The sequence below is a fragment of the Pagrus pagrus genome (assembly GCF_965226575.1).
Source record: "Pagrus pagrus genome assembly, chromosome: 9".
Lineage (NCBI taxonomy): Eukaryota > Metazoa > Chordata > Actinopteri > Spariformes > Sparidae > Pagrus > Pagrus pagrus.
Genome location: NC_140193.1, coordinates 29,560,833 through 29,576,284, shown reverse-complemented (window position 1 = coordinate 29,576,284; position 15,452 = coordinate 29,560,833). Strand labels below are relative to the sequence as shown.

The 15,452-nt window shown below is 41.3% G+C and overlaps 1 protein-coding gene across 3 annotated transcripts in view; it reads right to left on the bottom strand.

Moving 5' to 3' along the window:
- The window catches only part of raph1a (Ras association (RalGDS/AF-6) and pleckstrin homology domains 1a), an 81,986-nt gene that overhangs the window by 20,181 nt on the left and 46,353 nt on the right, over positions 1 to 15,452 (bottom strand). For 2 of the 3 annotated variants that reach the window (XM_084362099.1, XM_084362100.1), the window contains exons 9-10: positions 10,859 to 10,933; positions 51 to 128 (exon numbers count right to left, since the gene is read on the bottom strand). In XM_084362099.1, coding sequence (XP_084218225.1) covers positions 51 to 128; positions 10,859 to 10,933 — 153 coding nt within the window. The remainder of the gene's footprint in view (positions 1 to 50; positions 129 to 10,858; positions 10,934 to 15,452) is intronic. The other variant, XM_084362101.1, reaches the window with a different exon arrangement.

The following is a 15,452-nucleotide window of genomic DNA, read 5'->3' as shown; positions in this document are numbered from 1 at the left end:
TGCAGCCTCGCTCTTGTGTGTCCGTGTGTGTGTGTGTGAACTACACTCACCTTTTTCACCTGGGCCTCCTTGATCTTCTCAAGGGCGAGTCGGATATTGTCTGCCTTCAGCTTGGCAGCCTGCTCCTCCTGCGCGCACACACACACACACATTGACGACAACAACAGAGATGATACACTAGTCAGTCGATACAAACCGATAGTGTTGACAGATACATTCCTACATTCCAGTACTCGCTCTCTCTCAGTGTCTATTAAGGACACACATGCTGTCCTCTCACCCACCTGATTCTTCCAACAGGAATTCATTGTTTATTCTCAGTGGATTCCTCTCAAACAACCAACACTTCTGTGTCTGCTTTGCATCAAACAAAACTACAAATTCTGATTGTAAAAAAAAAATAAAAGTCCAGAAAACCACAGTGTTTTTATCAGCTTTGTTTGGACAAAGTATCAGTGCACTCCCAGTTTTGTCAGCTGGCTGCGCATCATTCTTCCAAACACATTACTCCTTTTTCTTTAGGCTTCTTCCAGACAGATTTTTTTTTTATCATGCTAATAGTTTCCCGACAGTGAGGGAAGCACTATGAGAAGATGATGTGAAAGCAGAGATTATTCCCCTAAAACAGCAGCCTGAGGTTAGTCCCAACAAGACAGAGGTGAACTGCCCGAGGAGCCCAAACTGTGAGGAATCATCAGACACGTCTGGTCGGAAAATCTGCCTCTCCTCCTCCTCCTCTTCATAATCATCATCATCTCCGTGTTATTATGACTGCAGGGGTATGAGATTGGATTAAAGCTCGGACGCTACATGTTGATAGACAGTTATTGTCTCTCTCTCAGGAGGATTATCCAAATTTCCCAAACACACAGACACTCAAACTGCAAGCGATGCCAGCGTTCGTCTGTCGCTGCGGACGACGAACTAGAGGACGGATGGAGACGTGGGAAAGTCCAGTCTGTTTTCCACAGCGGTGAGATGCTCTGATCTGCAATGACAGCTTCTATCTCTTTCGGTTCAATTCCGCACAGTCACAAGGCTTGTCAACCTTCAACAGGACAATGGAGCCAAGATAATCAGCTGGGAAAAATAAAGAGTTGAGCGAGGCAGTGGAGGAAGTAGTCAGATGGCCTTAATTCCAGACGAGCAGAGCGCAGGCACAAACACAAGATCTGCAAGCAAAAATGAGAGTAGAAATAGAAAAACAAGAAGACACAAAAAGAGCAAGAATGCTGAGCAGATGACTATCTGACTGACTGACAGTCTACACTGTGACTGAGCTGCAGGTTGACTAATCTAGTTATCCACTGAATTACAGAGTGACTGACTCGTGCCTTGACTGAGCGCCAGGTTTGCTGACTAATTAAATAGGAAATCTACTGACTGACCAGCAGACTGACTGACCCTCTGGCTAGTGCTGCAGCTGGCCTTCTGGGTTGGTGACCACCTCTCCAACTCACTCACTGATTGACCGACCGATTCCCCGACTAGCTGGTAAATCAAAGTGAAAGATGCTACCTTGTCCTGTCACATCCTCCCTGGCCGAGCGAGACAGAGGGAATGCGAGGGAGAGCGAGGGAAGGAGAGATGGACGGGGGTGGGGGAGGGGCGTTGTTGCTGTGCCAACTTACATGCAGAGGCACTGATCTCTTTATCTCAAGCTCTCATGCCCCCTCCTCGCGGGCTCTCTATTCCTCTCTCGCTCCACGCAGCGCAGTCTTCTCGTCTTCCCACTTCTCTTATCACATTTGTTTTGCTCCTCGTTTTGTCCTCGTCTCACTCTATAACTCACTCGTCGTCGCTCTCTCAAACAATCTCCTTTTTAGGGGATCTTTCCAGTCACTTCACATGACTGTCTGAATGTCCGTGCATGCCCTTGCGGAGGTGCTCCACTTTAGCCAGTCAGCTTACACATAACACACGCTAACACACACACACACATACATCACACACAGGATCCGTATTGTGAACGAGTGAAAGGGCAGAATGAAATGAAGATGATGGGGAGGAGGAAGGGGAGATTAGCAGCCAATCTCCTTATCGGCAACCCCCAAAACCCCCTCAAGTACACACACACACGCACACACACACACACACACACCCACACACACACACACAAACACACAAGACCCAAATTCTCAGGCAGCAGCAGCAGCAGCAGCAGCAGCAGCAGAGGATCCTACTGTATTAAGCTCATAAACAGCTTCTTAATGACGAGCCTATGTTTTGTTGGTTGGGGTTAACGCCTGCAGCTCAGGCTGATGGAGGCTTAACTGGGGCTGAAATTATTGTAATGTATAGATTTCCACACAAAAAGTGTTATAATCAGCTTTTTGTAGTCATTATTATTATTATTTAGTATTATCACTATTCAGAGGAGTTACATGGGATGTGTGTGGAAAAATAAATTATATTAACAATACAGCAAAAAAAAGTGTATCAAAGTAAACGTATAGATTTAAAATGGTCAATGTTGTTTTAATGATAGGGTATAAATCTGACAGTTTTGTTGACAATAATATACGGTATAATATTGTCATCATGATGTGAGGCGATATATCATCTTAGATGCTGGATATGGTTATATGGTCGTATGACATGAGCGTTGTCTTTTCCCGATTTTAAAAGCTGCATTACAGTAAAGTGATGTCATTTTCTGAACTTACTGAGTGCAACATTATATTTCTAATCATTTGTTGGTATTTTTCATGGCTTTATTTGATGGTATAGCTGAAGAGTGACAGGACATGGGATGAAAAAGATGGGGGATGACGTGCAGCAAAGAGCCACAGGTCAGCCTGGAACACTGGGCGGCTGCGGCGAGGACACAGCCTCTGTACATGGGGCGCACGCTCTACAGGCTGAGCTATAGGGGCGCACCGCAGCATTATTATAAAGCCATATCAGCCCGGCCTGTATAACAGTAACTGCCAGCAATGTTAACTACAATGTAATTTGATGAATACATGTACATGAATGTTTGCCCTTGGCCATTTATGACTGTTAGCATTTATAATGGGGAAAATGAAAAGAGAGCATGGGAGTTTTCAGTTCAGGTCTGAAAATATACCAGTACGTCTTTAAGTACATAAATGTACATTACATAACACTGTCAATTTGCTGTTGTTAAAGTACTTGTGATGCAGACATTTGACTTGCATAACACCCATTTGAGTTTAAATACTAAAAAGAATATGTGGAGAGTTGAATCTGACAAAGACAAAAAAAGGCAGAGGATTAATTATGACTAAATATATTACATAATATCACCATCTGCCAGTGCTATTTAACATTTCAACTAAAGTAGTAACTGTGAGAGAGAAGTCAACATTTTAATGACTGCTAAAATCATTTGTTAAATGTTACCATTAGCATGTTACAATGTAACTCAGATAACGGAGGTGGCCAGGGAATGTAAAGCAACAGTCTGTGTGAATTAGCATTGGCATTTTACTGTTAGCTGACAGTAATATTCAGTGTTGTGTCAGTGATCATTAAAGCTTGCATTTACAGTTCCTAATCAACAGAATATCACATGCCTGAAGCAGCTGGATAAGGAGTGTCAGTTCTCATCATCATCACAGCCATCACAATCATTACTGTCCCCCTCATCTCTGCCTCCAGCACGTTCACCATCACTTACAGAGCACACTAATGCAAGGCACTGACCAGGGCTATCAGTATGATTTCCACATATTCAAATGTAGGGTAATGGTGTAACTTGTGTTACTAACTGTAAGGTGACTCTGGATCATTCTGACTATATCACCAAAGAAATCTTGATTGTTTACTTATTATTTATTATTTTTTTCCTTTTTTTTTTTAAACAATCCAATCCAAAAACAAGACTAATGGTTGTTTTTGCTTAACATCTATTGTTTTCCTTCCAGTATTGTTTCCCACTGGCTAATAGAAGAATAGTAGTTGTAATTATCAATAATCTTGTTATTTTTTGCTATGCTAACTGATTGCCATGACCTTTACTACAACAAGACCAACTCCAAAATGCCCTCTGTGAAACCTGCATTTTTGCAGTTCTGTTGGTGACAAGATGTACATGTAAAGTTCATGAACGAACTCTGGTTAGCTGTTAGTTTATTATTAAACAAAGCAAGCACACTTGCTAACATGTAAGAGTCACACAGTTAGTGTGCTATCTTCACATATTAAACATGCAACATTGAGTATATTTAGAATAATGATGTTAGCAATAGTGGAGCCCGGCTGACTTCCCTGAAACCCTTACATCTGGGCTCCAATACATCTGATCTGATCTCTCAAGTAAAATTTAGCGACTGTGGATCAAATAAATTGTTTCCCCAGCAGGACAGCACCAACAAACATTTGTTCTCAACTTTTCTGTGACCTATGAAAGCTTGAGATGCAGGTTGGGCTATGTTTAAATGAGTATTACAACTTGTCGTTTTAAATCCTAGAAGTAACATTGCTGTGGTTTCCCGTTGACATATTTCTGATGTATTTCTCCCTTGAGGTGTTTAATTCATGCAGTAAATATGATCCATGCTCCTACATAAGCCTTTTAGGAGATAACTTACACCTGTTTTTGTCTCAACTGTGATTCTGAAGTAATGTAGCGTGTAATGTAGCATTGTTAAGTGTCTATTTAGTCTACAAGGCCCTGTTCAGACCTGGTATCTGTCCACAGAGGTCAGCTCTACCTCTGGCAGTCCACACTTGAGATTAGATCTCACTTCCTCGCTCTTTATGCAAATAAGCATAACCATCACTGGAATGACAGACATGATGTTTGTCACACAAAAATAAATTAACCTTCAATAAAGTGTTGTCTTTCATTAATTAAGTGTAAATGGTGAAATCGGTTGAAACAGTGTGCTTAAACAGCTGCTGAATGTTGGCAGGTAAGAGAGTGAAGCCGAACTTTAAGATGGAACCAATCATTTAGTATTTTGTAGCTGTTTCTCTCTGGAAACAACTCTCAAAATTGCAGGATATCAGTTGACACTGTGGCAGGTTAAGAGAGCCCGTACACACGGGTGTTCAAACCTGTGCCCAAAGCTGTCCACTGGTGATCAGATGGCCCAGGACAGATGTTAATACCAGCTCTAAACAGGGTGCATTATGCTCAAAAACACTGTGTCTATCTATAAATATCTTTTTGAGCAGTATGTGAAAAACATTGTTAATTTCAATTTATGCAAACCCTCTATCAATATAAAACTGAACCTCTTAATTGTTCCTCCTCAAAATACCATTCATCTACCCATTAACATTTACATTAATGTAATTAAAGTATTTTAATGGGATTATAAGGAGTAATTAATTAATTAGTGAAATTTAATGTGATTGATCACTTAAAAAATCCCTTTATCCACTCAGAAAACCAATTAAAACCCATCTGTAAATAATGATCCATTAATTTATGCATTAAGGAGAAATCTGCCTTTACTGGCCTCTTTTCGTCTCTCTTATGTAATTGTACTGCATTTCATTTAGACATAAAATGCTTCTCTGTTAGATATAAAGGATTTTTTCTGCAGTATTCTTGCACCGCCCACCACAGACGTCACAGTCGTCACCATCGTTTCAAGCTTGCAGCATAAACGTTTTCTCTCCATCTCATAGATATTCAGCTGACCTACATTATCAATCCACTAAAATTAGCTTATGCCCAGGAAAGATCCTGCTGCCTTTGAAGTTATAAGAAATGTGTCCCTCCTGAGCCGCCATAGGCTCAAAACAGAGCGGAGCGATGAGACTTATATAGAGGCAGCAGAAGTGGGCCAACAGTGTGTGCATGTGTGAGGAGAAAGTGCGTGGGTGGGTTGTATTTATTGCTGAGGCAGTGTAACACTGACACAGAAAGAATATGCTCCATGCACAACTACACACATAATGTTGCATGCAAATAGCTTTACATATATTTTACACACACACACACACACACACACACACACACACACACACACACACACACACACACACACACACACACACACACACACACACACACACACACACACACACACACACACACACACACACAGCTGTGCACTGGAGCCAAGTGCATTCGTATGATAATTACATTCGCAGTCTAATCACTGCTGCAGGAATTAGACTGGCCCCTTAGCTCGTAAACTGCCTAGAATCCCGGGGCCCATTGAGGCTCCACCCACTCAAGTCTGGGACCACAAATTAAAACAAAATCAGGTTTTCGGAGGCAGCTCAGAGCATTTTATGCCATGAATCGTTGAAGTCAGAATTACTGCAGGAAGGAAACACTGAAAGACGATCAGATGGGTCATCTGGGCTTGTCCCGCGGCAGTAAAAGCTGGATTTGAGGCCAGTGGCAGCTGTTCTGAGATAAATGGATCTTAAAAGTACAGCATTAATCTGACTATATTCACTTAATTTGGACCCACTGAGCCTAGACTGATGTCTGGAGCCAGTATTGCACTGTTACTAAAAGTCCAATACTGTCTGATCAATGGTGCATCAGTCCAGAGAGTACAATTTGATAACTCAGGGATGTCTACTAGATTATGTCAAACTATGGTAGCCGTCTGGTACAGTATCTGCTTAATCTAAAACTCACTTTGCTCTCTCGAGATTCACAAAGAAGAAATCTTTTACCTCCAAACTGAAACTGGTTGCTAAACGAGGAGGACTTGGAGCAGATTTATACGTCTTTGTGCTTCCTTTACTAAGACAGCCAAAGCTGAGGATTCCAAGCGAGACAGCCCGTTGCCAGCCAGCTGCTGTTAGTGTGTGTGTGTGTGTGTGTGTGCACACGTGTGTATATATGATGCTACAGGGAATCACCCCCTCTCTGCACCAAAGAAGATTATCCTCGCAGATTTGGCACATTCCCCTAACATCCAATCAAACTGCCTCATCTGCTTTATCATCCAATCAAATCACGACATCGCCGATCCAATCAGAGTTAAAGCCTTATTACTTACTCTCTATCTAATGCCCCCCCACCACTCACACACACAAACACACACACACAGATAAATAAAACTTTGCCCTTAGCCATTAAGAAGCCTACAGCTTTAGCCCAAGAGCAGCAGAGACTTTAACTAACATTAATGTCACATATCATCAACAGCCATCTCTCCAAGGATATTCATGGACATTATGTAGCTGGCATCAGAGAGAGCCCATGTGGTATTATCCTTTATACAATCATGTGATTGACAAAGTGGTGAACCTCGCCCCATCTTTGCTTTCCAGGATGCCCCATTCATTTCATTCCACAACTATCTCAGTCTTCTGTTGCAGCTGTCCCAACCTGGTTCAAACTCGTTGCGGGCATCGAATTCAGAATTAGCATATATTTACAAAAATCAATCTGCTGTTTTCACTTTCTATATAAAAAAGCATGATCACGTTTTTTTCTATTCATGTTTAACACAGCACCTCAACCTTTTTGGAATTGGGGAATGTATTTTGTGAGATTAGTTATGAGACATTTCTACGTCAAGAGACCAGAAAGGCTGATCTCCACCACTGGGTTGAACACCAGCACCAGCACCAGCAACAACAAAAACAACAACAACAACAACAACAACAACAATTAGAGTAGTAGCTAGTCCCATTATCTGCATTGATCGGTGTTAGCTTGTGCTAGGATCACCTGCTAAGCTCCATTACTGCAACTGGCTGAGCTCCAAACGTTCATTACCGAACAGGACAAACCCAGGCTGCTTAACGACTTACTCTCAGGTCACTGCTGCACGCTGCAGACTACACACTGAACTAAACGATTCTTGGGGGAAGAAGAATTCATTGATATCCAGCATACTGTGTCTGACAGTAAAACAGAGTTATGCCTCCTATTAGGCTCAGCATTACTGTTTAGAAAAGAGTGCAATAAAAAGGACCATGGACATGGAGTCATAGTTTCCCATCACAGAAAATGAGCAGAGCCTCAGACATAGTGCATCATATCTCTATCTCTAACACATTTCTTGTATATTTTTAATAGACATTAACAAGGTCTAATGTCTAGACTTAAATGTAAATGCAGTTCTTGGTCAAATGGAAGGTATGATGAAAGAAAGCTTCATCACATGGTGCAACAACAATCACCAAACAAAACCGGGTGTTCCTTAATATCGTCTTCACAAGAATGGGATGGACCTGAAGTCAATCCGACCATTGACCACCAAATTCTAATCAGTTCATTTTTCAGTCCAAGTGGACGTTTGTACCAAACTTCAGGAAATTCCCTCCAGATGTTCTTTAGATAAAGTGTCCCACAAAAATGCGATGGACAAATGGATAGACCACCTGAAAACATAATACCTCCGGCCACCGGTGCAGCAGCAATTTTGAATTGTCAAAGCACAAAGAGCTCAGGTGTCTGCTGTGAAAAGGGTCGGAGGCCTAAACATTTACTTTCAAACAGTAATTTCCCAACAATCTGTAGGAAAGACGATATGTTCCTAACACGGATCACTGCACTGTCCAAACACAAGCTCAGATGTACATACATGTACGAAGAATTGAATCACTTATGAAGAAATGTGTTTGAAAACCTATTAACCAGACATTCCACAGATCTTTCCTAATGTTAATCTTTGATTTGTTTTCCGTTGGTTGGTATAGTTTTAATGTGCAACATAAAATAATTTGTCAAATAAATGATGCAGTAAATATGCGAGCATCACTCAACTGATTTTGGTGAATACAAGCAGACACAGAGGCGCTGACCATCACACTTACCTGAACTTAAATTCATAAAACATGAGTAAATAATTCAACTTCACACAACTATTATTATCATCCCAAACATTTCATTACAGGCAAACAGTGTTGTTGAAGCAGTCTTACAGCACAATCACAGAGGATGTTTGTTAGCAGTGAGGGAGACTTTCTCTGGTGGTTTGCAGTGTACAGTATGTTTCAGAAAACAGTCTCAACAGGAGTCAGATACAAGTCTGCAGTGAGATTTATACGTACAATGGTTCGGTTTGGCCTTTATTTAGTTCATTTAATATGCAAATCACACAAATATTGAGGCAGTAGCGCTCCCCAGAGTGGTAGAACTTTTGGTAATGACTCTCTTCTGTATTTACAATGACTCCTGTGTGATTGTGTTGTTGTAAGAATCTTCAGTCCCATCAGCCACTGGCACATGATATTAATGAAACTGTTACACAGCACACACAGTGCACAGGAGGTCAGGTTCACACTCGCCTTTTCTTATTCTTCAACAGAGCAAACCTTCATGCCTCACAGGAAACAAAAGAAAAAAGAAAAGACGCAAAATGGCTCCTGCACAGAAACAAACTTCACCAGCAAACAACAACCAAAGAGGTGCTGGGTAAGATGCAGGCACAGTGTCATGTAGTATCACATGCTTCTGCTTACACAAGGATGATTTGTCCCCACAGATGCAGAGGTGATCACAGTTATGGCCAGTGTTCACAAAGCTTTACAGAAAGAAGTCAGAGCGATACTAATGTTTTTCTGGTTCTAGTGGTATTAAATAGATGGTCTATAGCTACAGTGCAGCTATGGTGTTCCCATTTTGAAACCCACTTAAACCTTTAAAACTTGTTTCATGTTTGGTCACTCTACACTTTGGAGCCCTTGACAGCAGCCCTATTAGTGTTGGGACAGCACTGTGGAGATGGCTGTATGAGGCTGGTCATGCTATGACCAAAATGGGGGCATTTCTTACACAACAACTGTTGGAAGGAATAACTGTCACAACTCACACAGTGTCAGTGATGGTGAACTACTCATGGTTATACTTTGTGTTACTCTCATTCCTTAAACAAGGCTTGTAAGGTAACAATATAGTCTGTTATGACTCATCATCAGAGATATGAAACTGCACATTTATCTATTTTGGTCATGTTGACCTGTGCCCATTTGCTTTGGTTTGGTTGGTTGGTTGGTTTGTCAACAGGATAACACAAAAACTACTGAACCCATTTCCATGAAACTTGGAAGGACAATGGGTCTCAGCCAAGAATAGACACCATTCATTTTTAGTGTTGATCTGGATACATTTTTTTTTTCGAACTTTCTGGGAATTTTTTTGTCAAAAGTGCATATCCTGTTGAAATATTTAGTACATTTTTAAATGTTTTAAACTAAAGTTGTAAATTTTGCACCTTTAATTTTTAAGGGAATGGATCCTGATGGCTGGTCTCTATGAGTGAGTACCAACGAGTGTCACACTAGCTACAAATAAAACCAGGTGCAAGTTAAACCAAGGCAATGTTGTATATTCTACTGAACATGAAAGAAGTGATGTGATGATTTTGTCCTCTACAAAGTAATCATCATTTTTTTGCACTTTTTGACAATGACCACTGTCACAATTTGCTCGTGCAGGGGAATCATGTTGCTGTTCCATTTTATTTCAGAGTCATTAGAAGCTTAATGCATCAGACATTCCCAGTACATTTCTACCCTGCAGGCTTTCACAGCTTCCACATCATGACAAACCAAATGAACACAGATTGGTTGTTTTAATTAGGCTACACTAGTGTTGTACTGTATACTGGTCCAGCTACATTACCATGAAAGGGGGAGTTGTATCGCTGTCTCTGTAAAGCTTTGGGATTATACACAGACATACTGCTGCCAACAGGACACGTCATGGCACTGTGCATTACACTGACACACAAACTGAAGGAGGGGTATTACTGAAGAGGGAGGTGGATAGAATAGATGTTAACATCCCCACTGCCCATGATTCAGCATCCCAAGAGGACATGCATGAGAGAGAGAGAGCGAGAGAGAGAGACAGAGCGAGAGAGAGAGAGAGAGAGGGAGAGAGAGAGAGAGAGAGAGAGAGAGAAAGGGTGTTGCCATGCAAGAGGAAAGGAGGGGCGTGCAGAAGTGAATAGAGTTTCACCTTGGTCAGCAGGTGGGAAGGTTTTCCTGCTATGTTTCTCAGAATCAGAGAAGTTTCCCTGTCCAGATAGGAGTGCTTAAAAGAGAGAGACACAGAGAGAGAGACACAGAGAGAGAGACAGAGAGAGAGAGAGAGAGAGAGTCCTGGTGAATTAATCTGGTGTTTGATTGGCTGGAAGTGGCAGTTTAGCAGAAAGCCGTGTGGTGAAGCAGAGCTCAGCAGAAGAAAACCTCATCATCACTGATTAAGTTGTCAGAGGCTGAAACCTGTGAAGGAGAAGTGTACACATAATACACAGATTACAGCAATTAATTACAGTAGGTATGCTGGGCTGCAGAGGAAATGTTAAGACACAGTCATATAAAGTTTTCACCCAGAACAGATAACTAAGATCATTAGCTGCCCTGGAGGTCCACCTGATCCTGTAAATATATATAACAGCATATCATCTGTGATGTTCAACACACCCAAGCAGTTTCGTGATGATTTAATTTGAGCTCACTTATCTTCACCCTGCCCATTCTACTCCTAGAATGTGCTTTAAAAATCCATAGAGGAGAAAATGTAACTTAAATGAGACCAAAACATCTTCCTCAAACTGAAATCACTGCATTTTGATGAAAAGGTTTGCTTCATGTCACCTGGTCAGCCTCATAAGATTGTGGACATTTGTGGATCACTTATATTGATCTATATTGGTCTATAAATGGATGCACAGTCTGAGTCAGCCAGATGTGTCTGTGGATGCTTTTTGAAGCTGGAGTTTGGGTTTGCTGCTCACTGCAATCTTTGTTGGTTACTGGATCCAGATAATCCTAATTGAAAGAGGGTGGAGCACATGAGGAGCTGAGGTGGGACAGCCAGGTGGCAACACAACAACAGAGAGTGATAACCTGAGACTCCCTGTCAGTCAAGCAAATAACTTCCCAAACATACCTCTTGTTAAACCTTACTGAAGAATTTTTATAATTGACCCTAAAATACAGAACTCCAAGTACAATATGTATTTAATTCACTACTTTAGTAAACTAAAATTCCTGACGAAAAACAAACAAAGAAGAAGTGTTGGGTTTCCTGTTCATTTCAATTTAGTTGACTTTTCTTGGCACTGGCATCTAGAGGCCAAAAGAGGAACTGCTTAAAAAGTTTCACCATGTAATTGTGGTGCTGGCCATTTGCTTAAAACCCAACTCATGTTAAGGCAGTCTGGTCCATTAAAAGCAGCTGCATGGCATCAGGTATACTCTCTGTTCTTTCTTCTCTCCCTGTATGATGACTGAATGCTGAATGTCTCTGAAGGTCCAGTGTGTAGGACTAAGTGGGAACTATTGGCAGAAATTGAATCTTATATTCATAATTGTCTTTAATGTATATTGTTAAGTTAAGTAGTATGCTTCTGTGGGCATTGATTCCTCCTTTGATTTGGCTGGCTGGTAGTGGGTAGGACTTATCAATGAACCCAGTGGCCCAGGTGTGCTAGTTAGGCTGAGTAACTGCGTCCAGTGTGGATTTTAGTGCTGAACCATTGTGAACCACCAACTGTTTTGCCATGAAGACTGACACCCTTTATCTCTAAACATTTTGAGACGGATCTTGTTAATGTTAAACAAGACTCTGTGTCGACATCGCTGGAGCTGGCTGCTCGTGGCGAGCTGACGGTCGGAGCTCGGCACTGTTTGCGGTAAGCCCACACCACACACTTCCAGCCATCCTGTTCTTAATGCACTTGTGTTTGGGAATGAGCTTGCCCTAGACACTCTTTCATTCTCGTAACAATGTACAATTGCCTGAAACTAGGAACTGTGTTTTTGTTCCTCTTCAACACAGCCCGACATGTTGGACTGCTGGGTTTCTACAGTAGCCCAGAACGAACAAACCTAACACTGAATCTAGAGAGAGCATTCCACATTTTTTTGCCACTGTAAGGAAGGATGAGGTGAGGGCTATTCAGTTGGTTTCAATCAGCCACCTCACCGCTAGTTGCTACAAACTGGACCTTTAAAATGAGTCTTGATTTTGACTGCTGGAGACAGGTGGAAGCCCATACCAACGACGAAATGAAAGAATGTAGAAAAAACAATCAGCTATTTCAACTTTATAGAGTTTTCTTTAACTTCTAAACTGCAAGTAATCAAATGTATAAATATCACTTTGAAAAGAATAACATTTGGCCATCTCCATATAGACACATTCATTGTTACCGTTTCCTCTTCGGCAGAAGAGTGTCACATAGTGAAACTGCAGACTGTAGTGGAAGCTCTCATGCAGTGTGCTGAGATAAAGAACACACAGATAAAACCAGTGGGGAGACATGTGCAGTGTCCCAGTGAAGTCTGTTATCTCACTGTACTTGAGACTAAAAACTAAAGTGGACTGGAGCCTTTGTCTGTCGTAAATAAAGGTTAAATAATTCAAATAGGAACAAGTATACAACTACTACTGCTACAGGGTTTACTAGTAGGAGACTAGGCTCACACACACACACACACACACACACACACACACACACACACACACACGATTTTAACTCCATACCAGCAGGAGACCTAGCAGACTTTTATTTATTATTTATTTGTTGAATTATTTAGTATATTACTCATTTTTTACTGACAATGTGAATTCCACAGACATGGTCCGAGTCTGAGGCTCAGTGAGCTGTATATAATCCCACATGAATGCACGTGAGCAGTGCTGTGAGTCACCAGTTCACCCTGAGCAGGTTCCTGCTGAGCAGACTGAGGTCAAGTACTGAGCCACAGTGGTTCTGCTCTGTTTAATGGAGGATGAGAACAAGATGTTTGTGGTGGACAGTGGGGCTGTGGCTGTCAGAGTGAAGAAAAATATTCACTTTTGTTAAACCTGGGCCCAATTCCAGTTTGATTGATCAAAATTAAAAATGCCCACGTCAAAAGACATATTTAATTAAACATCTTTCTGATTGAATCGCTTCCCATTTTGTTCCAACCAGAGATAATGTTGAAATCTGGCTCGCATTTAGTGTAAAAACAACAAACAAATCTATATTCACAAGAGATACTATCATCATCTCATCTTTCAATCGCATGAGAGTGTGTGTATGTGTGTGTGCTTCAATCACTAGAAACCGTTTTATAGAAAGCATTAGTTCTCTCTTGATAACCACAGATTAAAAATAATATTTAGGTCAAACACACATGCAAAGATACACATATGCGCGCATACACACACACACACACACACACACACACACACACACACACACACACACACACACACACACACACACACACACACACGATTACAGTCTTTTCCTTGTGGCCAAGATCAGACCAACAACGTCCAAGTGTGTGTGTGTGTGCACATGTGTGTGGGTGTGCTGATCCCCTCTAGGACACTGAGCTGCAGGGAGAACTGCTATATGCTACATAGGAAGACTTTGCTGGTGTATGTGTGTATCATCCTGACACACAGGGGTTTGTGGTTACAATAGTGGGCACTGTGTGTAAACCTGACCTGCCGGCTGCAATATTAGAAAATGGAACTGGCCTGAAAAAAGGATGCAACATTAAAGCTTGGTAACTCAGTATGATGCAAAGTGTTTTAGGCTTTCCATATGTAAAGTTGGCCGTCTACTATGGGCTCCCTGGAATTTCCTTTTAATATTGGTTTTGTTTATGTCTCTGCTTGTCTTGTTAGGTTGCCTGTATTCTGTGTAGGGTACAGTAGGTGTGTCTATGTACTGTGTTTTTCCCTGCTTTGCAAAGTGAAAGGAAATGACTTTAAAAAGCAGGAAAGGCCTTTTTTGCATCCAATGTAAGCCAGAATGTGGTGGTCTAATGTTCCCTCTACAAAACCACCATTGCGAAAAAAGATGTGTCTGCATGTGCATTTTTGCCTTTATTTGACAGTGGTAGTAGAGATATGAAAGGGAATGTGTTGGTATGTGAAGAGGTGTTGTTGTGACTACATGTTAAGCTTCTTGAACACAGCGACAGTTCTCTGCATTTTGATTGAGCTCTTAAAGGTGCCCCAAAATTCAAAAGTAGCTCCAAAAACATAGGGGGCAGCATAACACCAGAGTAACCAACAACTGCTGCTCTTTGCTAGCTATCCTTGGCTGTAGCTAGCTACTGTTGGCTAATTAGCTTATGGCTCAGTTAGCTATGGGCTGAGACCTTGGATCACGGGGGGCAACAGGGATCAGCTCAACCAGGTTTAGCAGACTCAGAGCGGGGCTCAGAGAGAAACCTGAATTCAGAATGTATAAAGTTGTATTTTTTCTGTGGTTAGGAAAATATTTGTAAGAGTATCTCGTTTCTTAACATTTTGTGAATTTATTTTCTTCATTTATTACACTTAGAGAAACTATGGGGGCTATCAGACTGTCGCCTCATGAGCTCCAAAGTGGCATTATGAGCAGGACCAGCGCTAGCTGGTTAGCATGCTAACTTCAGCAGACATCTCTGTAACACAGTAAATAGAGAGCTTTGACATAATGTCAACACTGTTGTTTTTTCACACTCGGTTAATATTTTTTTAATGTATTAAACTAAAATTCTGGCCACATCTTACATATTGCCCCTTTAATTTTCTATTTGTATGTCTTATCAGCATT